The sequence below is a fragment of the Eptesicus fuscus genome, chromosome 9, assembly GCF_027574615.1.
Source record: "Eptesicus fuscus isolate TK198812 chromosome 9, DD_ASM_mEF_20220401, whole genome shotgun sequence".
NCBI lineage: Eukaryota > Metazoa > Chordata > Mammalia > Chiroptera > Vespertilionidae > Eptesicus > Eptesicus fuscus.
Genome location: NC_072481.1, coordinates 66214841 through 66237135, shown reverse-complemented (window position 1 = coordinate 66237135; position 22295 = coordinate 66214841). Strand labels below are relative to the sequence as shown.

General features: G+C 36.9%; 1 protein-coding gene across 1 annotated transcript in view; it reads right to left on the bottom strand.

The window, feature by feature from the left end:
• Positions 1-22295, bottom strand: part of PKN2 (protein kinase N2) — a 150570-nt gene that overhangs the window by 2258 nt on the left and 126017 nt on the right. Inside the window, exons 11-21 of the mRNA XM_008157786.3 lie at positions 19697-19871; positions 19344-19470; positions 18415-18545; positions 18256-18331; positions 18086-18177; positions 16518-16694; positions 10950-11012; positions 9515-9591; positions 5876-6018; positions 276-383; positions 11-91 (exon numbers count right to left, since the gene is read on the bottom strand). Coding sequence (XP_008156008.1) covers positions 11-91; positions 276-383; positions 5876-6018; positions 9515-9591; positions 10950-11012; positions 16518-16694; positions 18086-18177; positions 18256-18331; positions 18415-18545; positions 19344-19470; positions 19697-19871 — 1250 coding nt within the window. The remainder of the gene's footprint in view (positions 1-10; positions 92-275; positions 384-5875; positions 6019-9514; positions 9592-10949; positions 11013-16517; positions 16695-18085; positions 18178-18255; positions 18332-18414; positions 18546-19343; positions 19471-19696; positions 19872-22295) is intronic.

Genomic DNA, 22295 nt, shown 5'->3' with positions numbered 1-22295 from the left:
TCATACTTACTCGGAAAAATGGGTGCTTTTTTACATCCTCTGCATCTTTCTCACCAGCTCCAAGGCGCCTCTCAGGATTTCTTCTTAATAGCTAACACAACATAAAGTTAAAAAGTAAAATAAAACCAGCAACTTCACTGATAAAGATTCTTATAACCTACAAAGATTTAGATTTCTTTTTATATGTGTTTGTCTAAACCATGCATCTATTAACTGAAAAAGAACCTTTAGTCCTTCAATATAAAAAATTTAAATAGTTTATAAACAATTCTTACCCTTCTCATTATGGAAATGGCTTCTGTAGATAAGAACCTTGGGTACCTTACTTCATCATTTACAATACTGTCAAAAACCTCCTCTTCATCATCACCGGGAAAGGGAGACTAGAAGAAATATATTTGAGTAAGTCAAAATCATTTTCAATATAGTGAAATCTTATCACCAATCCAAAGTACAATCAAGAACCAGGCAGTGAAAAAGACAAAACAAAAAAACCACATAAATAAAACAACACCACACAAACAAGGACAAAAGAAGCTACAACAGATATATATCTATTGCCCAGAGGACACACCATATACTTTCTGAAATCTTCCTTAAATTTATTTCACAGACATGAACAAATTTGGTCAGATAATCCTATATAATAAAAGGCTAATATGCAAGTAGACTGAATGGTGGAACAACCAGTCGCTATGATGCTCACTGACCACCAGGGGGCAGACGCTCAACGCAGGAGCTGCCCCCTGGTGGTCAGTGCACTCCCACAGAGGGAGTGCTGCTCAGCCATAAGCCCTGAGCCAAGCTCACAGCTGGGGAGTGCAGTGGCGGTAGCCTCTCCCACCTCTGTGGCAGTGCTAAGGATGTCCTACTGCCAGCTTAGGCCCATGTGGAGAGCGGGCCTAAGCTGGCAGTTGGACATCCCCCGAGGGCTTGTGGACTGCGAGAGGGTGCAGGCTGAGCTGAGGGATCCCCTGCCCCACCCTCCCATGCACAAATTTCGTCCACCGGGTCTCTAGCCTAATATAATTTTTTATTTAATTCCATTTTATTTCATTTATTTATTCATTTATCTGGCCAGACAGTAAATTTTTTAAGTACCTACTACATAGTGGGAAACATTTAGATAATAAACAATCTTTAAGAATGACAATAATGACTCTGAGTCAAAAAAAGTAGTTACATTACATTCGGTATGTTTATTTGATATACAAAGGGATAAACTCTCAACCATGTTGATAATGTGGTTATACAATATGGCTTATCACCTCAGAATTTCAGATGGTTTAGAATTGATTGCTCGCTTCCTATAAGGTATTAACCCTTTGCACTCGCTTGCTTTTTTCTCGATTCCTTTATTCTAATGCTAACCGTGTCGAGTCACACTTGACATCCGAGGGCAAAAGGTTAAAGACTAAGAACCAAGCAGTAATTCCAAGTATCAATGGAATAAGAGGGATCTTTGACCTGAGGAATCTGTGAAAATGAATTCAGAACCCAACTTCATAAAGCTGAGCTGCCCATCCTTACTGTGCATATGTAATTTCAAACTTTTCAGTTATCAAAACTTTAGTTTATTCATTCACTCATTCAAAATACATAAATCAAATACCTACTATATGGGACAATATAATTTCTTTCAGGAATGAAGGTAAGTCAGGGAAAAATTCTATCTCACAAGGATTTGCAATCAGAACTTCAAGTGGTAAAACAAAGCACTTTTGTTGACTTGATCAGTCAACTTTGTTTAAAAATGTCCCTCTATAAGTAAAAGTTTATCTTCATATTTGTTAAGATGTTAAAGTTCTTTGTTTCTTCAAACAGATTATAAGCTAACAACAAAACACAACAAATGTGTTTTAAACACATATAAAAATGCAATAATCTGTTCAGATGTCAAGCATCTAACTCCAGTACGTAAGGTTACTTCTCTGATATCCCATTTGGCACAGGGAAAGGAGACCTGGTACATTCATTAGTTTATTTCTGTAGTCTTTTCAGTCCTCAAAACTTGTACAAATAAAATTTCAAAACAAGTATCACATGATCTCACTCATATGTGGAATCTAATGAACAAAATAAACTGATGAACAAAGTAGATCCTGAGACACGAAGCATGGAAAAGACTGTTGGATCTCAGAGGGAAGGTGGGGGTGGATGGGAAGAGATCAACCAAAGAACTTGTATGCATGTATGCATAACCCACGGATACAGACAATAGGGTGGTGAAGGCCCTGGGGTGGGGTAGCGGGGGACAGGGGCAGGCTAGAAGAGGTCAATGTGGAGGAAAAAGGGGACATCTGTAATACTTTCAACAATAAAGATTTTTCAAATACAAATATGAATATGCATGATATGTTTAGGGAGTTTTCAATTATTTGTAAATAATAGATAAATTAGATATAAACTTTAGCCAAACCTCACTCTTATAATAGTTTAAAAAATGTTATTGCTAAAATTTCACCAATGCTATAAAATTATAAAGCATATTGATGAGTTTTAAGTTTAGTTCTTTTCGCAACTATCTTCTTATGGAGGTGTTAAAAATAAATGAAATTTCAAAAAGCAATTCTGAAGGAATAGCTAGCTCCATTGTCTTAATTAAGAGCTTAGTTAATTAGAAGCTCTTTAAAAAAAATATGGAAAAGTAAAGCTTCCTCACTTGTTCAATGCCAATCCTCCAGTCACTTTAGAATAGAAGGAAGTAGAATCAACTGGCTCTTAATACTCTATTATTTTGCAATAAACTTATATTTTTTTGCATGTCATCTCTAATATGGAGGGTAAATTTTAAGCAAGCATATAATTTTTAGTAACTTAATTAAATTTCATATGTATCTGAATGCTACATTTAAAAAACAACACAAAGCAACACATATGTTACTTTAAAAAGAGATTTCAAGTATGCCAGAGTTTATGGAAACAACTACCATGAATACATACGCTGGCTCTCTTAGAAAGTAAAGACCACCCTGGATTAGAGATAAAATACATCTTTCCATCCTAAAACAGCATACAGCACTTTTTCTAAATAGAGGTAAAAAATTCAGTTCTGAACCATCGGTCTTAAGGACAGAAACAAGGTTGGGTAGATTCAATACCCTATCCTGCAGGTAGCAAAATATAATGGTTTCCAGAAAACCAGGTTTAAAATCAAAGCCCTATCCCATGACAGCTGTGAGACTTTAAGCAAGTTACTCAAGTTCTGTTTCCATTTATATATCTGAAAATGAATGTAGATTAATATTGAGCTTATTAAAGGTTGCTGAAAAATTAAATATGCTAAAATTTATAAAGCACACAGAGTACTGCCCAGCACATGATAAGCCTTTTAATTAGCTATTTCTTTCCCTCCTTTTCCAAGTATTCACTCCAATGTTGTTTGGATGAACTGAAATCATTTATTTTTATTTGTTTGGGTAAGTGCCACTACATGACAATCACAGAGAAAAATTTTAGAAATTTCTGACATTCAATAATTTGGTCATTCTTTCATTCATTTATTCATGCCGAGAATGTACAAGAAAGGTTGTTGGCACCAGAGAAACTGTAGAACAATGAACCAATCCCAAAAGATAAATTTTCTTACATCTTGAGATCAAGATTCTCTAAGTAGTTTTCAATTACTTATCTAAATATTGACTTTTTCCCAATTCCACCCTAATTTATCATATCCAACAATTTATAACAAAACAGATTAGCCTCTTACTACTGCTTTATTTATTAGATATAATTCACTATTTCCTCAGTGGTAAAATTTCTGTGAACAACTAAGTTATCCCCAGAAATGTATTTCTAGTTAATCTAAAGAAAACAGTAAGGAAGTTAATCTTTTCTGGTACTGGCACAAGAAAAGACATATCGATCAATGGAATAGAACAGAGAACCCAGAAATTGACCCAAACCACTATGCTCAATTAATATTTGACAAAGGAGGCATGAACATAAAATGGAGTCAAGACAGTTTCTTCAATAAATGGACAGATACAAGCAAAAAAATGAAACTAGACCACCAACTTACACCATACACAAAAATAGACTCAAAATGGATAAAGGACTTAAACATAAGATGGGAAACCATAAAAATACTAGAGGAATCCACAGGCAGCAAAATCTCAGACATATGCTGAAGCAATTTCTTCACTGATACAGCTCCTAGGGCAATGGAAACTAAAGAGAAAATAAACAAATGGGACTACATCAAAAATGAAAAGCTTTTGTACAGCAAAAGAAATCATCAACAAAACAACAAGAAAGCTCACTGCATGGGAGAACATATTTGCCCAGGTTATCACCGATAAGGGTTTAATCTCCAACATTTACAGGGAACTCATACAACTTAACAAAAGGAAGATAAACAACCCAATCAAAAAATGGGCAACGGACCTAGATACTTTTAAAAGTAAATAGATACTTTTCGAAAGAAGACATAAGGAAGGCCAAGAGACATATGAAAACATGCTCAGTCACTAATCACCCGAGAGATGCAAATCAAAACGACAATGCGGTACCATCTCACACCTGTCAGAATGGCTATCATCAACAAATCAACAAACGACAAGTGCTGGCGAGGATGCGGAGAAAAAGGAAACCTCGTGCACTGCTGGTGGGAATGCAGACTGGTGCAGCCACTGTGGAGAACAGTATGGAGTTTCCTCAGAAAACTAAAAATGGAACTCCCATTTGACCCAGTAATCCCACTTTTAGGAATATATCGCAAGAAACTAGAAACACCAATCAGAAAGGATATATGCAGCCCTTTGTTCATAGCAGCACAATTTACCATAGCTAAGATTCGAAAACAGCCTAAGTGCCCATCAGCAGATGAGTGGGTTAAAAAACGTGTTACATCTACACAATGGAATACTACGCTGCGGTAAAAAAGAAGGAATTCTTACCATTTTCAACAGCATGGATGGAACTGGAGAGCATTATGCTAATCCAGTGGTCGGCAAACTCATTAGTCAACAGAGCCAAATATCAACAGTACAACAATTGAAATTTCTTTTGAGAGCCAAATTTTTTAAACTTAAACTTCTTCTAACGCTACCTCTTCAAAATAGACTCGACCAGGCCATGGTATTTTGTGGAAGAGCCACACTCAAGGGGCCAAAGAGCCGCAAGCGGCTCGTGAGCCGCAGTTTGCCGACCACGGTGCTAAGTGAAATAAGCCAGTCAGAGAAAGATAAATATCACATGATCTCACTCATTTGTGCAATACAATGAACATAAACTGATGAACAAAAACAGATCCCGAGACAGAGAAGCATAAAACATAGATCAGACTGTAAAACCTCAGAGGCAAGGGAGGGGAGAGGAGGGTAGGGGCAGAGATCAATCAAAGGACTTGTATGCATGTATATAAGCCCAACCAAAGGACACAGACACCAGGGGAGTGAGAGCATGAGTGGGGGATAAGGACACATATGTAATACCTTAATCAATAAAGAAAAAAATTATACATATAAAAAAAAGTAAGTTAATCTTCTCAAGTCTGCTATACTGTTTTTGATTAAGGTATAGCTGACTTTTCTTTACCGGTATACAGGACATTCTGTTTATTAGTTTTCCTGTTGTTCTATTCCCTATGAAATATTCAATTATATTATATCTTAGAATCATACCATAGCAATACCAAAATATAAGAAACTACTTTCAAAACACTGGTAATGCATTCCACAGATGACATAAAAATCTAAAAAAGACAGTGAAGGTAATATAGAATCATAGTAAATTATTAGTATATTATAAATATTTATAAAACTTAAGTTCCACTTATGTATGAGACATATTAAGTAGTTTTATAAATAAATGACATGCTTTGTTCTTTCAATCATCTTTCTTTTTTTCTTTCTCACTACTTTATACTGCTTACCTCTCCGACAAGCATTTCATATATAAGTACACCAAGGCCCCACCAATCTACAGCCCTGGTATAAGATGTTTCTGTTAATACTTCTGGGGCAAGAAATTCAGGAGTGCCACAAAATGTGCTTGTTCTATCTCCATATCCCATTCCTGAAAAAGGTAAAATTTAAATATTTGTTAGCAAAGAAAAGATCTTGAATTAAAATCAGAAGATATCCTTAAGCAGCAAAATTAAAGTTGCACATTAGTGCCTGGTGACCAAAGTCAAGATATACCAAAGACTTTTAAAGAAAATGTTAAAGGTTGGTATTGAGAAAACTATGCTAAATAGCAACCTTATTATTTAATCAATAGGTAAAAATAAAACTTTGATACTTTACTTATTTTCTCTTTCTTGCCATTACAAGTGACAACAACAGGAACTGACTGTGAATTTCAAGTTTTATCATTTTTTCAATTCAATCTTTTTTAGTAAGTTTATTTACTTCATTATAAAAATAACATTAAGTATAGTTTGGAAAATACCACAAAAGCAAACACTTGGAAAATCAAGAGTTCACCAAATGTGTTACATAATATAGAAATATGGTATTAATATTTTTAGCTAACTAGTTTTCAAATATATGTTCCTCATCATAATTTATTTAATCAACTATACATTCTACATAATGAAGATGTCTCAATGTATTCTGAAGTATTAAAAGCTCATAATTGTTTTCTTATGAAAGAACTTAAATGAAAAGACCTCAATTCTAAATATAAAAAGGTCTGCATTTATAAGGACTGAAATCTCAAATAAGTTTGTAAGTTTTATTTGAGATTAACTTAATTATACCCTTTAAGACCAAGACTTAAAGGGTGAGAAATTTTTGCAAAATTTCTTGAACATTGGTCACATTACTTTTTCTTCAAAAATGTTATTTGTAAAAAGAATTGATATAATATCTATGTAAGTTCTACACAATCCTTTTAAATGCCTTGGCCAAGATTAGGAAAAAGTTAACAAAGATGGAAACAGAACTAATTTCTTTATTTTTATTCTGTGCCTTGATCACACAACTAAAACATGTTATACTTTTAGCATAAAACTACTCTAACTTTTCCCCCTTAATTTTTAAATGGTAATATTATAAAATCTTAATATTTTAATGTAATGCATATACTGTATATTATGTCACTGATAGTAATACAGTTATATTTCATTCATTCTGATAAATTTAAAGGAAATTAAAAGTAGGCCCAATTACCTAAGACTTCAAATTGGTAGAACTCCAGTTAAGTAGTTAACATCAGGCTCTGGAGTCATAAAGATCTGGGTTTAAAAACCGGCTTTGCCATTTGTTAGCCATGAGAGCATGGGAAAGTTGTCTTACCTCAAAGTCTGCTTTCCTCAGCTGTATTACCAACTTTCGTAAGATAGTTATAATTTAACTGGATATGAAGCATATGAAACAAAGTGCTTGGCACACAGTAAGTGCTCAAAAATGGCTAGCTATTATTATGATAATGTACTATGTCTATTTTTATGATAATGAGAAATATATACTTAATTAGTCTGCTTATTGAATACATACTTTCTGAATACCTATTATATTCTGGGCATCCATGCAAAGTTGTGGGGACATAAAAACGAGAGTAAGACACAATTCTTTCCTTTAAGGAGCTTAAAGGAAATTGGAGAAAAACAAATATATACAGATGTCAACACAATTTGATGACTAACTGGATATGGAGAGTAGAGAAGAGGACGGAGTTCAGGATAACGCCACATTTTCAAACTGGGAGACTGAGAGGACTGTGGCACCATCAACTATGACTATCCGAGGAAAAGAAACAATTTTTCTTTTTTGTATAGCATTTGAGATACTTATTGACTATTCAGGTAGAGCTGTCTAGTAGATAGCTGAATATATATGTTAGGAAGGGAAGTAATAGATTTGGGAATCATCTATACTAATAAAAGGGTAATATGCTAATTAGACTGGGTCGACCGGCCATCTTCCGGACGTCTGACTTCCTTCCAGACAAAGCCATGGTGGTGGGGGCCGAGGCAGAGGTGGTTAGGGGCGATCAGGCTGGCAGGGGAGGGCAGTTGGGGCCATAAAGCCAGCAGGGGAGCAGTGAGGCAGCGATCAGGCTGGCAGATTCGTTTAGGGGTGATCACACAGGCAGGCAGGTGAGCAGTTAGGAGCCCAGCAGTCCCAGATTGTGAGAGGGTGCAGGCTGGGCTGAGGGAAACCCCCTACCCTGTGGATGAATTTCGTGCATTGGGCCTCTAGTTAATATACAATTGCTAGTTAAAAACTAGCAGTGAAGAGCTAAGGACAGATGCTAAAGAATGGGCTAAGGACAGATGCTAAAGAATTAAAGCATTTAAGTCAACATTGTCCAATTCAGAGAAGTCCAAGAGAAAAAATTTTTTATTGAATTCAGTAATTAGGAGGTCAGTGGGTAACTAATGGACATATACTCACAAAGTCCGTCTGTTCTTCCATTCATTCATTCATCTAACTATTTATTATTTTTATTCCTCATCCAAAGAGAAAATTTTTTCTATTGATGGAGAGAGAGAGAGAGAGAGAGAGAGAGAGAGAGAGACAGACAGACAGACACACAGACAGACATCGATGTGAGAGAAACACATCAGTGGTTGCCTCACATACACGCCCCAACTGGGGGCAGGGATGGAACCTGCAACCAAGGTATGTGCCCTGGACCTGGAATCAAACCTGTGTCCCTCCAGTGTGCAGGTTGATGCTCTAAACCCTTTGCAACACCAGCCAGGGCATCATCTAACTACTTATTAAGTGAACATTCACTGCATGCTTAAGGTGTGTCAAGCACTATCCTATATGCTATAGAAACAAAGCTGAATAAGAAATAAGACGCTACCAATGTGGAGGGGCAGACAGATAATGTTCCTTACAATACAATGTATTAAATGTAAAGATAAGAAAGAATACGTATTTACCATATATTAAGTAAGCCCTGTGTCACATACTTATCTCCAATTTTCATAATACTCCTAAACAAGGAGGATTATATTTATTTTATAACTGAGGAAATACTCAACGAGGTTAATACTCAACGAGTAACTCCTCCAAAGATACAGAGCAAATAAGTAGCAGAACCAGGATTCAAAACCTAAGACTATCTGGTACCTAAGTCCAAGCTCTGTACATTTCCTTATGCTACCTCTGATTCAAATTTTCCCAGTTTACTTATTTATTTACTTTTGAATATATAGAAAGGATTCTTGATATACATTTTTTTCCTATTTAAAAATGTTAAAAAGTTTTAAGAAGCTAAAGAGGTTATTAGGTTTATTTAATTCACTTTATAGTAGTCCCAGCATAGTGAAAACTTTGGTGCTTAACTAATGTTTTTTATAGAATAGTGATAGAGTTATTAATCATACAAAGAGAATCTTTGTTTTATACTCTGATTTCTGAAAACCTAACTTTATTCATACCCACAGAATTCTTATTATGTGACAATTAGGTGATATGAATAATCCATCATGTTTTAATAAAAAATAAATTAAAGTTAAAAATACATTCTACTTTCCATAGACAAACCTGAAAACTACCAAAGTACAAAGGAATAGTAATATATTACAAAAAGAAACTTTAAAATGTCCAATTACCTTCTTTGCAAAGGCCAAAATCAGCGATTTTCACAAAGCCTTCTGTATCTAGCAATAAGTTATCCAATTTCAAATCTCTGTTCAGGATTAAAAAAAAAATGCAAAAAAAAAAAATCAAAATCATAGAAAATGAGTAAAAAAGTCATTTCATTAGGAGCTGTACTTTCTCTTTGCTAAAAACAACTTTTTCAAATTGTGATTTGAGATTTAAATACTATATTAGAAACATTCATTTTTCTTCCATTTGTATGTATTACTCTACATAATATAGTTTCTGAATTATTTTCCTGTTATATAGAACAAGAAGAATATATTTAATAAAGAATATTTTATCTATTTAAATATATACTTAAAAACATGAAAGCAGTTTAAGCGTTTGCCTATACACCATCCATAAAAAAAAATGTCTAACAGTATAAAGAAGGTATTGGGGGCAGGTTTAACTTTCTAAGAGAATAATTCAAAATAAAGAGAAAACTACCCACACTAAATGATTACAAATTAAGTTAAAAATAGTTTATCCTGTGAGTAAAACAGGACCATGAGGATACCCTTACCTTGAAAATATTGTTAGAAGTTTGAGTAAACTAATGTTTATAGTCTCCTAATTCTGACTGGCCTTTGATAATTTGTCTACTCCAGAGCAGCGATTTTCCAGTGGTGTGCCGCAAGAATTTTTAAAACATGCAATACCTGATTGTTTAGTCAGGGCACTAACCTCTTATCCCTTAGATTGTAAATTAAAAAAATGACAACAGTCAACACAACAATAGCCATCTGGTATGAATGAATCAAAATTATTCAGATTAGCAACAAATATATTTTTTGGTGTGTCGTAGAATTTTAGCAATTAGTTTATGTGTGCCATGAGATGAAAAAGTTTGAAAATCGCTGGTCTACAGCAATGCTATTCAAAGTGTGGCCCGTAGACTAGTTGCTGAGCTATGAACTATTTGTTCTGGTTCTGTGATTTGATAAGGAGCTTGCACCAGACATAAATCAGTTGTCACCAAAGTTCACTGTTTGGTTGACAGCAAGACTTAATGAAGTATAAAGGTGATGCTTTATACTCTGGTACAAGCTACTTATCTTAACATGAAAAATTTTTGAGTAGCACTAGTTTTACAGAAGTTTTCTGCAGTTGAATATAAAATATTCACCAAGATGAATATTGTTGGTGAACTGTGTTATCAGAAGCCAACTCATAATTTGACTTCTGTAATTACATAATGGGCAGAGGTTCAGGAACAAAGAGGTCCATCATATAATTACTGTGTTAACCATGTCTTTCAAACCTGGAATTTAACTTTTGAGAGGTCACTTATCATATGAAAGAGAAAATTAGGTAGCTGATTAAACACACAAGATCCTTCTTAATTATCTTTAATTCTAATACACACCAAAGTAAGCCATTAAGTATCAAAACTTCACTTACCTATAAACAATTTTGTGTTCATGTAAATACTGCAGCCCAAGAACTACACATGCAGCATAAAATCTGAAGAATTAAATAAGAAATGTTTAATAAATTCCACTGTTCTTGAATCCTAGTTTATACTTTTATACTTCAAAGCAGAATTCCATAGTTAACTAATTTCACAAATATTTCTTTAGTTCTTACTATATGCCAGACATAGTAAGAAATGTGCTAAATATTAGGGGGGAGGGGGGCGAGCAGGGAGCAAGCCCTGCCTGCTGTGGCTCAGTTGGTTGAGGATTATCCTGTGCACCAAAAGGTTGCTGGTTTGATTCTCAGTCAGGGCACATACCCAGGTTGCTGGTTTGATCCCCGATAGGGGCGTATACGGAGGTAACCAATTAATGTTTCTCTCCCTCTCCCTTCTTCTATCTCAAAAAAAAAAAAAAATCAATAAAAACATATGGAAAGAAAAATACAATCTCTGCAATGGAAGCTATTAATTAACTTTGTCTGATGGCTTCCACTGTAGTTCTTCAACCTGGTCTGTAGACCCTCAACCTGGCCTGTAGGAGAAATTAGAATATGCTGTAAGGGCAGAAGGACAGTGTGAAGAAAACTTTCATAGGTGAAATATAGGGCATTCCCTTGAGAGGGAAAGAAATAGAGGTGTAAGAGGTATAATATTTTTGAAAACAATAATAAGTTTACCATGGCTAAAGTAAAGAATAGAGAAGAAGTAACGAGAGAGGAGGCTGAAAAGACAGCTTGGGATCAAGTTGTGAAGGATCTTGATATTATGGATACTGAATTTTTTTTCTTTTTGTGACAGAGAATCAAACTATTTTAATCAGATTTGTGTTAGATGTTTCTGACAGTAGTATGAAGGTTAGAGTAAAAGTAGGTAGATATCCAGAGGAGAAAATAATAGATAAGGCCATTAGGATGGTACAGATGGAAATTGTGAGAACCTTCATTGTAGTGCCAACAAAGAGAAAGCAAGGATAGATTTAAGAGAAATTTTAAAACTAGTATGACAGGACTTAGTGTCTCATTGGCTGTTGAGGATAAGGGAGAGGAAAAGCTTAAGATGACTGTAAAGATTTCCTTCTTAGTGTAATGAATAGGTAAAAAAATACTGAAGTAGCCAAAGTTGTGCTGGGAAAATGAGTTTGCAACTTAGATTTGTTGACTCTGAATTGTCTTGGGGCAGTGAAGAGGTTTAGAAATTGGGTAAATGGGTCTGGATCTTAGAAAAACTTGTCCGCAGCTAGAATATTAACTCTTGAGAAGAGGACCAAGTATGTCTTTTTTATTGTTTATACTAAACTAGAGGCCCAGTGCACAAAATTCGTACACAGGTGGGGTCCCTAAGCCTGGCTGGCAATCAGGGCTGATCAGTTCCCACCTCCCCTCCACCTCCTTTCCTTGCTGCTGCACTGCCACCATGCGGTTTCCTGCCTTCCCTCCTCCTCATTCCCACACCACTGATTGTGGCTTGCCTGCGGGGGGGAGGAACCGCAGATTTCGATCCCCAGTTTGAAATGTGCAGGAGGCAGCCGATCAATGATTCTCTATCATCATTGATGTTTCTATCTCTATTTCCCTCTCCAAAATTAATCAAATATGTATTTTTAAAATGCAAGGTTTTTAGAGGAAGAAAGGTAGGGCAAGGGAGCTATTGAAAAAAAAAAAAAAAAGGACAGGGGGGCATTTGAGATCTTGCTCACATTTCAGATAGGGTAACAAGGTGGTCCTCAGGGGGTGACAGGTGAGTGGCAGTGGGTGGAGCAGGGCACTGTGGGCTGAGGAATGGGCTGTAATGACTGGGAATGTCTGTGACAGTGACACCGAGCGTGTGTTGGGGCCATCGCTGGGATCATTCATCCCCAAGAGGTTTTGATTCCGGACACGAGGAGAAACACAGAGATCAGCGGGTCTCTCTAGCCTAGAAGGTGACGCAGGTGGCAGGAGCAGGCTGCCCTGCTTCCCTACAAATGTAAACACATGGCCAAATCAATGCCCAGCCAGCCCTGGTGGCTGTGTCCTGCCATTCTCTGGCTATGCTGTGGCGCTATTGGCCAGGGAGGCCGAAGTCACACCTGGGCACATGTAGTATTCAAAGGGGCGGGCAGGAAGCCGCAGCTAATGTGGCGCAGGCCAGGCAGCGCTGCGTCCACTGTGGAGCAGGATGGGGAGCAGCTGTCAGAACAACTGGCTTTGGAGTCGGAGGGGCTGTGCTTCCTGCACCTCACCGGTGAGTTGCTGCGAGCCGCAGGACTTGGGGGCGCCACCAAGGTTGGTGCGTGGTCCATCGTGGCACGCCAGCCAGGCCAGGTGGCGCCTAGGGAGGCTTTTCCCTCCTGGAGCCACTCTTCCCAGAGTGGTGGCGTCCGGACACTTCCGCCCCCCCCGCCCAAAAAAAAAATTTTTTTTTTTATTGGAAAGCAAGCTCTAGGCTTGTGGTTCCTGGGATCCCTGGGCCATAGCATCTGCCTCCAAGACTCACTGTAACCCCCACCCCCTCTTCCTGCATTGAGCATCAGCCCAGCCTGTGCCCTCTCGCAATCCAGGACTCCTCGGGGGATGTCTTACTGCCTGTTTAGGCCCGATCTCAGCCTGGCCTGTGGGGGTTGGGCCTAAACCGGCAATTGGACATCCCACTCGCAATCCAGGACCCCCCGGGGGATGTCCGACTGCTGATTTAGGCCGGATCTCAGCCTGGTCTGTGAGGATTGGGCCTAAACTGGCAGTCGGACATAGGGAAGAGCCCGAACTGGGGCTGGGTGCTGTGCTGCTCATGCTCATCCCGGCCCGCTGTGCTTGCTGCCGCTGCTTGGCTTCTGGCTGAGCAGTGCTCCCCCTGTGGGAGCGCACTGACCACCAGGGGCAACTCCTGCATTGAGTATCTGGCCCCTGGTGGTCAGTGATCATCATGGCAACCAGTCGTTCTGCTGTAATGGTCACTTAGGCTTTTATATATATAGATGCCTAACATAAAGCCTGATATGTGGTAGGCATACAGAATGAGGAGGCAAATAATAAATAAATGAGTGAATTTAAAAAATGTAGATCTGTCTTCACTGTAGAGTAGGTTATTAGGAGATACTTAGGAGAGTCAATTCTTAACTACACAAGCAAAACATGGATATTTTCTCTATCAAATACATAGAATACCCTTGCCCCAAGGCATAATATTTTATTTATCCATCTACCATCTCACCCCAAAGTGACTATCATCCATAGAGATAACAATTCTTGTCAGTTTGGTGAATGTTTTTCAAAGTTTTAGAATGCAGTTAGATGTACATGTAGATAATATAGTTATGTTTTGTTTACTTATTTTTGTTGTTGTTAATCCTCACCTGAGAATATTTTTTCATTGATTTTTTTAGAGAGAATGGAAGGGAGGGAAGAGACAAAGAAACAGAAACATTGATATGAAAGAGACACATTGATTGGTTGCCTACTGCATGCGCCTGGAGGAGGCCAGGGATCAAGAATCGAGCCCTTGACCCTTCAGTATGCGAATGGATTCTCTATGCACTGAACTAAACTGGCCAAGCCCGTGTTTACTTATTTTTATAAAAATAGAACACAATTTAAGAAAATTTTAAAATGCAAGTATTTAGAAATATTTATTTGATAATACATTAGATCTTATATAAATACTTGTCAAAAACTTAAAAGATTTAACTAAGGTCCACTAGAACAAATGTGATTCTAAAATGCTATGGTGGTTATTTATACACTAGAGGCCCGGTGCACGAAATTCGTGCATCGTGCATTCCAGCCTGCACCCTCTCCAATCTGGGACCCCTTGAGGGATGTCTGGCTGCCTGTTTAGGCCCGATCGGGCAGTCAGACATCCCTCTCACAATCCAGGACGGCTGGCTCCCAACCGCTCACTTGCCTCTGCCTGATTGTCCCTCACCGCTTCTGCCTTCCAGCCTGATCACCCCTAACCACTCCCGTGCCAGCCTGATCGACGCCTAACTGCTCCCCGGCTGGCCCAATTGCCCCTAACTGCCCTCGCCTGCTGGCCCGGTCACCCATAACTGCCCTGGTCACCCCTAACTGCCCTCCCCTGCAGGCTTGGCCCCCCACAACTGCCCTCCCCTGCAGGCCTGGTCGCCCCCAACTGCCCTCCCCTGCTGGCCCCCAACTGTCCTCCCCTGCTGGCCCGGTCACCCCTAACAGCCCTCCCTGGCAGGCCTGGTCACCCGTAACAGCCCTCCCCTGCAGGCCTGGTTTCCCCCAACTGCTCTCCCCTGCTGACCTGGTCTCCCTCAACTGCCCTCCTCTGCCGGCCTGGTCACCTCTAACTGCCCTCCCTTGCTGGCCTGGTCTCCCCCAACTGCCCTCCTCTGCTGGCCTGGTCACCCCTAACTGCCCACAATTGCCCTCCCCATGTGTCCACATGGGGGCAGCCATCTTTGATCACATGGGGGCAGCCATCTTGTGTCTTGGAGTGATGGTCAATTTGCATATTACTCTTTTATTAGATAGGATAAGTTTTCAGCAAACTTTTTGGCAGCAAAAAACATTATAACAATTATAAAATACTTTGATTTTTCTTTCTTTCCTTTTTTGTTAAACAGATTGACCTAATGATACTGCACTTACCAAATAATTGGGTAATACTGTTTGAATGCTTACTATGTATCAAGCACTGTGTTAGATATTTTCATCAATTGGCTTATTTAATCTTAAATAAAGCTTTTACGATAAAATATTTTATAGAAGCAGAAAATGAAGCTCTCAGAGAGTAATTTGTCTAAAGTCACATAGCTAGAAAACAGTAAAGCTAGGAATTGAACTGATTTTGATTTCATAGTCTCAATCAGTAAAAAGTCACCGATCACACCTTTATGCCAGCCACCTTTCTAGCTCTTCCATTAGTACACAAAATAGAAAAGGTCCCGTTTTCTCTGCCTTTTACATCTTATGTAAAAAATAAATACACAGATGATTTTAGGTAGAAATAAAGTGTTTGGAGAAATAAAATACATTAGAGACATGACTTGGACATTAGTAATAGTGGTATTTTAAATAGGATACTCAAAAAAATGACCTTCAAAAAAATAACATTTGAGGTGAGATCTGAATAATTAGAGAAGTACTTCAGATTTGAAGTAGTGCAATGTATCATTTTATTTCTGTATTATTTCTGTTTGATTCCTGGTCAGGGCACATGACTGGGTTGTGGGCTCGATCCCAGGTAGGGGACATGTCACATCAATGTTTCTCTCTCCCTCTCCCATCCTCTCTCTCTAAAAAAAAAAATCAACAAATCAATTTAAAAAAATTATAAAAAAACAGCAAGCCCAGCAAAAATTTATTAAAATGAACCTAAATTTTTTATTTAAATGATCAAGTATGATTTAGGGTAATCCATGAAATTTTCAACATGGACAACAGAGTAAAATAGATTTTTTTTTTTGGCGGCAAAAGGTAAGAATTTCTAAAGTCTTATTTTCTATTTGGGAGAGGGGATGGGGACAAGAATTAATTCAGAGAGCTTTTTTCCTTTCCAGAAAAAATTTAGTCATGAAAAATTCAGAGAAATGTCTAAAGCATACTCACACAGCTCTTGGTTCAGAAAAGACATCAGTATGAATGTGCATCATTAGGTCCCCACCGGCAGCATATTCCATTACAAAGCAAACATGCTCTTTGGTTTGGAAACATGCAAAAAGGTTCACCAAAAATGGATGCCTTACACTATTCACAGTTTCAAAAATTCTTTTTTCACACATCAGGCTGTAAGAGAAAACATTTAAAAATAAATAGGTTTTTTTCTTCCCCTTAGGTTCTAGCTGGAAACAATGCTCTTTAAAAATCACCAAACTCTAAACTAAGTGAAGTCCTTAACTATTATAACTTTAAAACCATAAAATATGTCTTCATTTTGCTACATATGCTTAAAAAATTTGGTCTGCTTGATGTATATAATGAATTTAAATATGTTAATGCAAACTAAAATATATGATTAGTATGACCAAGATTATAGAGTTCACACTGACAGTACCAGAGCAGCACACATATAGCTAGTGTTATAGTTAACAGAAACAGCTTAATTAGGGTAAACTGTTAAAATTTATCAGGAATTGGTCAGAGAATTTAGCAAGCTAAAGCATAATAAAAATAAAAGTTTGTGACCAAGGTAATTTCAAGGACAGTCTTTTTAATTCATACGTTACAGGATTCAAGTATTTTATCATATAATATATGAAGTAAAGATATGCTGCATAAATTTTAATTTGGAAGGCTGACTGGAAAATAGAGAGGCTACATGGAGAATTCTATAACATGCTTCAAGAAGCTCCTTGAGAGTGGTATAATTTCTCTGTAAAGTCTATAGAATCATAGGTTTTTCCTATAAGAATTTTTATAAGCTGCTAGAAAGAACAGTGTTTAAAATTTCTGACTATGGAACATTAATTTTGACTAAATAGAAAAAAATTACTACTACTCCTCTCCCTGAAAATCAACTTGACTTAAAGTAGAAGAAAATCAAGTCATATGTTCAAATACAACTTGGAATTAACTTATTTTCATTTTTAATCACCCTATTAATGATAGTTTTAAAAGTATATTCTCTAGCCTAATTACAACTTTATCCCCAAAGTCCTTGCATTTTAATAATATAGAGATATACACATATCAATTTACAGTTATTAAACCCAGAAAGGTGAGATGCTATGGTAAAACATATCATTTCCTCTTTTTTTTAAAAATAGATATAGGTGTATTTTAAAAAGTGGACTATATAAACAATACTGTTAACTGCAGATTATCTGTAAATGACATTTTAAGATTTCTATAAAACGAAATGGGAAATAGTCTCACTCAACCACAGATAAATAACAGTTTCTATTTCATATAAACACTTTAACATCTCCAAGCATAAAAAAATCTAATAGAATTAGATTAAAAATTTTATCATCTTTCTTTGGTATTCCCTAACCAGTAAATTGCCATAAGAAGGGAAAGAAGGAGTTGGCTGGAAAGAGAAACAATATTTAATTAATGCCTACCTTACTTCAAGTATAGATACATTTATTTAGTTTCTTCATGTATTGTTACACACAAAAAAGTTTTGCTGTTAAGTCATAACTTCAGAAAAATAATTTTATTTTTAAAAAGCTAACCTGTCTACTTCGTCTCGAGCTACAATGTCTCCTTTCTTTAAGGCTTTTATAGCAAACATCTCATTTGTGTGTTTATATTCAGCCAAAAGCACCTGAAATGAGATTAAAATAATTATTTCCCACTTGAGTTATTACTTTTGTAGGTATTAAAGAAATATTAAAGAGATTACCTTTCCAAAATGTCCTCTACCCAAGACAGCACAACATCTGAAGTCTTGTAGATTAAACTGAAACATTTGTTGAGATCTGAAAATAGTAATGTCAATTAAAAATAAGGCAAAAGTATGAGACCAAACATGCAGTAGCAAAGTTGTTTATATATTCTTTACCTTCTATCATCAAGTTCTCGAACTCCACTGTATTCTAGGCTTGATTGAGGAATATCAGCTTCAAATTCAGATTGAGATTTTGGACGTATACTATTTCTTTCATTTTCAATATCAAAAACAGCTTCTGAGTCCTGTAAAATATTAAATACTCATTAAATTATAGAAACATTTAAGAAACAACTTAGTTGGTAAGGATAAAGTTAAAATAAAAATGTCAGAAGTCAATATGGGTAAGAAAAGTTAAATTCAGATACTATATATTCATTCTAAGGTTATTTATTGTATGTTGCACTTATCTAAAATATGTGAAAAACTAACACATTATTGTCATCTTCGATGCATATTCAGAAATCATGTTAACCAAGCCAGAAGAGGAAGAGTATTCAGGCAATATATCATTTACTATCAACCATGTTCTTATACTCTTTTTAGCTGAAGCAGCCTATTTTATCTCTACTGGCCCACAGACATCTAGGGATTTTTATGTTTCACTCATAAGAACACAAAACCACAGACAATTAAAAAAAAAATCCTCACCTGAGGATATGCTCATTGAATTGAGAGAGGGGGAGGAAGTGAGGGAGAGAGAAGAAGAGAAAGAGAGGGGGGAGGGGAGCAGAGAGGCAGAGAGAGAGAGAGAGAGAGAGAGAGAGAGAGAGAGAGAGAGAGAGAGAGAGAGAGAGAAATATCGATATGAGAGAAAACATCGATCTACTGTCCTCTTAATGGGATCCAACCCGCAACCCAGGTATGTGCCCTAACTGGGAATTGAACCTGTGACACTTTGGCACATGGGATGATGCGCCAACTAACTGAGCAACACTGACAAGGTACAGACAATTTTTAAATAAATGAAATGTATACCTCATTCACTATGATGCTTTTACTGGTAATTCACATGGTAAATTATAAGTTTTAAAATGCCTTGCCTGTTCTGGTGCATCCAAATCTCTTAATTCAGCAGATTCATCCATTTCTCCAAGGGAAGAATCACGTGGTGGGGCGGGAGGAGGTTCAGGTTCAAGATCAAAGTCCAATTTGGTTACTGTAGAATCACTTATAAAAGAGAAAGTAATTCACCAACAACAGTTATCAAAAATATGTATTTTAAATAATCTAAAATATAAGCAAACAATTTTTAAAAGTAATCAGAAAAGTAATTTCATAATACTATTTGGGAAAAAAATGAGACTTTAAATAGGCCCACTGTAATCAATAGATACAAATGTCACAATTTTTTTATTTATTTAATAAAAGCAAAGCTTAAATCTTAGACACATACCTAGCTGGAGGTGCTAGTTCTGGGATGCGTACATCAACCACGGGCACTGTAGCAGGCCCAGGTGTTTGAGGACTAAAGGTGCCAGAATGATTTACTGTAGGAATAGCTCTTCTCACTAGCCTTCCCCAAGTGGCAATATTAATATTCATTTGAGGAGCTCTAAGAAATGTTTTGCCTGTGGATATTGTAAATAAAGAAAACAGAACAAATAATTTTTTAAATATATTACCAAAAGCTATAATTAAAAAATTCATATTCATTGGTTTATAATTTAAGCACAAATAAAATGTGCCACTTAAAAAATAGTTAACTATTTGTTACAAAGATTAGTGCAAAATAGTACCTACCTATTCAAGATAAATAGGTAGATATTTTAAAGTCTGGTAATGATATGTGGTTTAGGTTTAATAAAAATTCTTATATTTTGGAGATACTAACTATAATATTTAAGGATACAGGTGTACCGGTTAATAATTCGGATTTTGTAATCAAAGAAAACAAATGGTAATTTCAAGAGAAACATCAAAAGTGCTTTATTCAAAGTAATGTCCATTGCTAGCTACACATTTCCCCCATCTTTCAGGTAATTTGTGGATACTGCCCCATTGAACTTTTCTTGTTTTGAGGCAAACCATTCAGAGACCCAATTTTCCACTTCGTATGTTTTGAAGTGCTGCTCAGAAAGTGCGGTGCCATTGGTCAGAACAAGTGGTAATCTGAAGGAGCAAGGTCTGGAGAATATGGCGGGTTCGTTAATACTTCCCAGGCAAGATCTTTTAACGTGTTTTTATCTGGTTTTGAAGTGTGTGATGGTGCATTATCATGAAGCAAAATTACTTTGCCGTGTCTTCTGGCACATTCTGGTCGTTTCACGATCAAAGTGTGGTTCAAATTGATTATTTGTTGTCAGTAGCAATCAGTAAGTATTAAAATGGTTTCACCTGGTTTTAGAAGCTCATAATACACCACACCTTCCTGATCCCACCAAACGAAGAGCACGGTCTTCTTTTCGAAGAGATTAGGCCTTGCAGTCAATGTTGATGGTTGACCAGGATCAACCCATGATTTTGTGTGTTTGGGATTCTCAAAATAAATCCACTTTTCATCGCCAGTCACAATTCGATGCAAAAAAGACTTTCTTTTTTGCCATTTAAGCAACATTTTACTGATGACTTTTCAGTTTTCCATTTGTCTTTCGTTCAGTTGATGTGGCACCCATTTTCCTTCCTTTACAATCTTTCCCATTGCTTGTAAACAATCGGAAATTGTTTGCTGAGCAACGTTTAATTTTTCTGCAAGTTGTTTTTGAGTTTGACATGCATCTTCATCCAATAATGCTTGTAGTTGTTGGTCTTCAAACTTTTTTGGTTGACCTGGACGTTCTTTGTCTTTCACATCAAAATCATCACTTTTAAAGCATTTAAAGCAGCGTTCACAAGTATCTTGAGATGGAGCATGTTCACCATAAGCTTCCCGAAGTATACAATAACTTTCAGCAGCACTTTTATTCAAAATAAAGTAATGAATTAAAACTTTCCGCAAACGCTTTTTTTTTTTTGGCACGAAATTCGACATTTTTTAAGTGTAAAAATATCTATGATGTTAACACCTTCAGAAAATTTGACATATGAAGTTTTGAAGCTTGCTGTCAATATAACAAAACAGCATACATATCAAATTGCGTATATATCAACATATGTGTAACTCCGTCTATTGAAAAAAAATCCGCATTATTAACCGGTACATCTGGTAAATCAATATGATGTCTGGATTTGCTTCAATTAATCTGAGGAAGTAATGAGTGAATGAGAGATAAATAAAACAAAATTGGCCATGAGTTGACTGCGGTTGAAGTTGAATGATGGTACACTGCACTAGTCTCTCTACTTATGAGTATGTTTGAAATATTCCTTAATAAAAATAAATGAATACACAGATAAAAATAAAACAAAACACAAAGATGGATATCACTTTTAAAACAGTATGGAGAGATTCCAAAATGGTGCGGAATAAGTGGAAACTACACAGACACGCTCCCAGGACCAAACTGGAATTATAATTAAAATCCAGATAAATCACTCTGAATTATCAACTGAAGACTGGCTGGAGAGAATCTTGATAACCAAGGATGGAACGTAGAGACCATATTGAGACTGGTGGGAATTGAGGAGATGCAAAAGGGCTGGCTAGGCTCCCACAGACAGCAGCTGAATTTTCGGAGAGATATCTCAGCTGTGGGGGGTTGCCACTAAGAACTCTGGGGTCTAAACCCCAAGCTGGGGCCCCCAGCCCAGAGCTGAAAAAGGTGCCCATATAACATCTGGCTGTGAAAAGCAGCAGGGTTGCTGTCTACCAGGGAGAGATGGCTGGAAATGCAGGCACTCTCTTAAAGGGCCAATGCACAAAATTTCATGTGCAGCGACTCACCTTGGCCTCTGGCAGAGAGAGAGTACAGTGGACTGGAGTTATGTGAGCAGAAGCCAGGGTTGGGGACTATGTGGTTAGAGTTCAGAAGGCAGATACATGTTTCTTGATACATTCCCTCATACTGCAGAGGTCATCTTTCTCCTGTACACCTTTACCATCAAGGCAGCTTTTG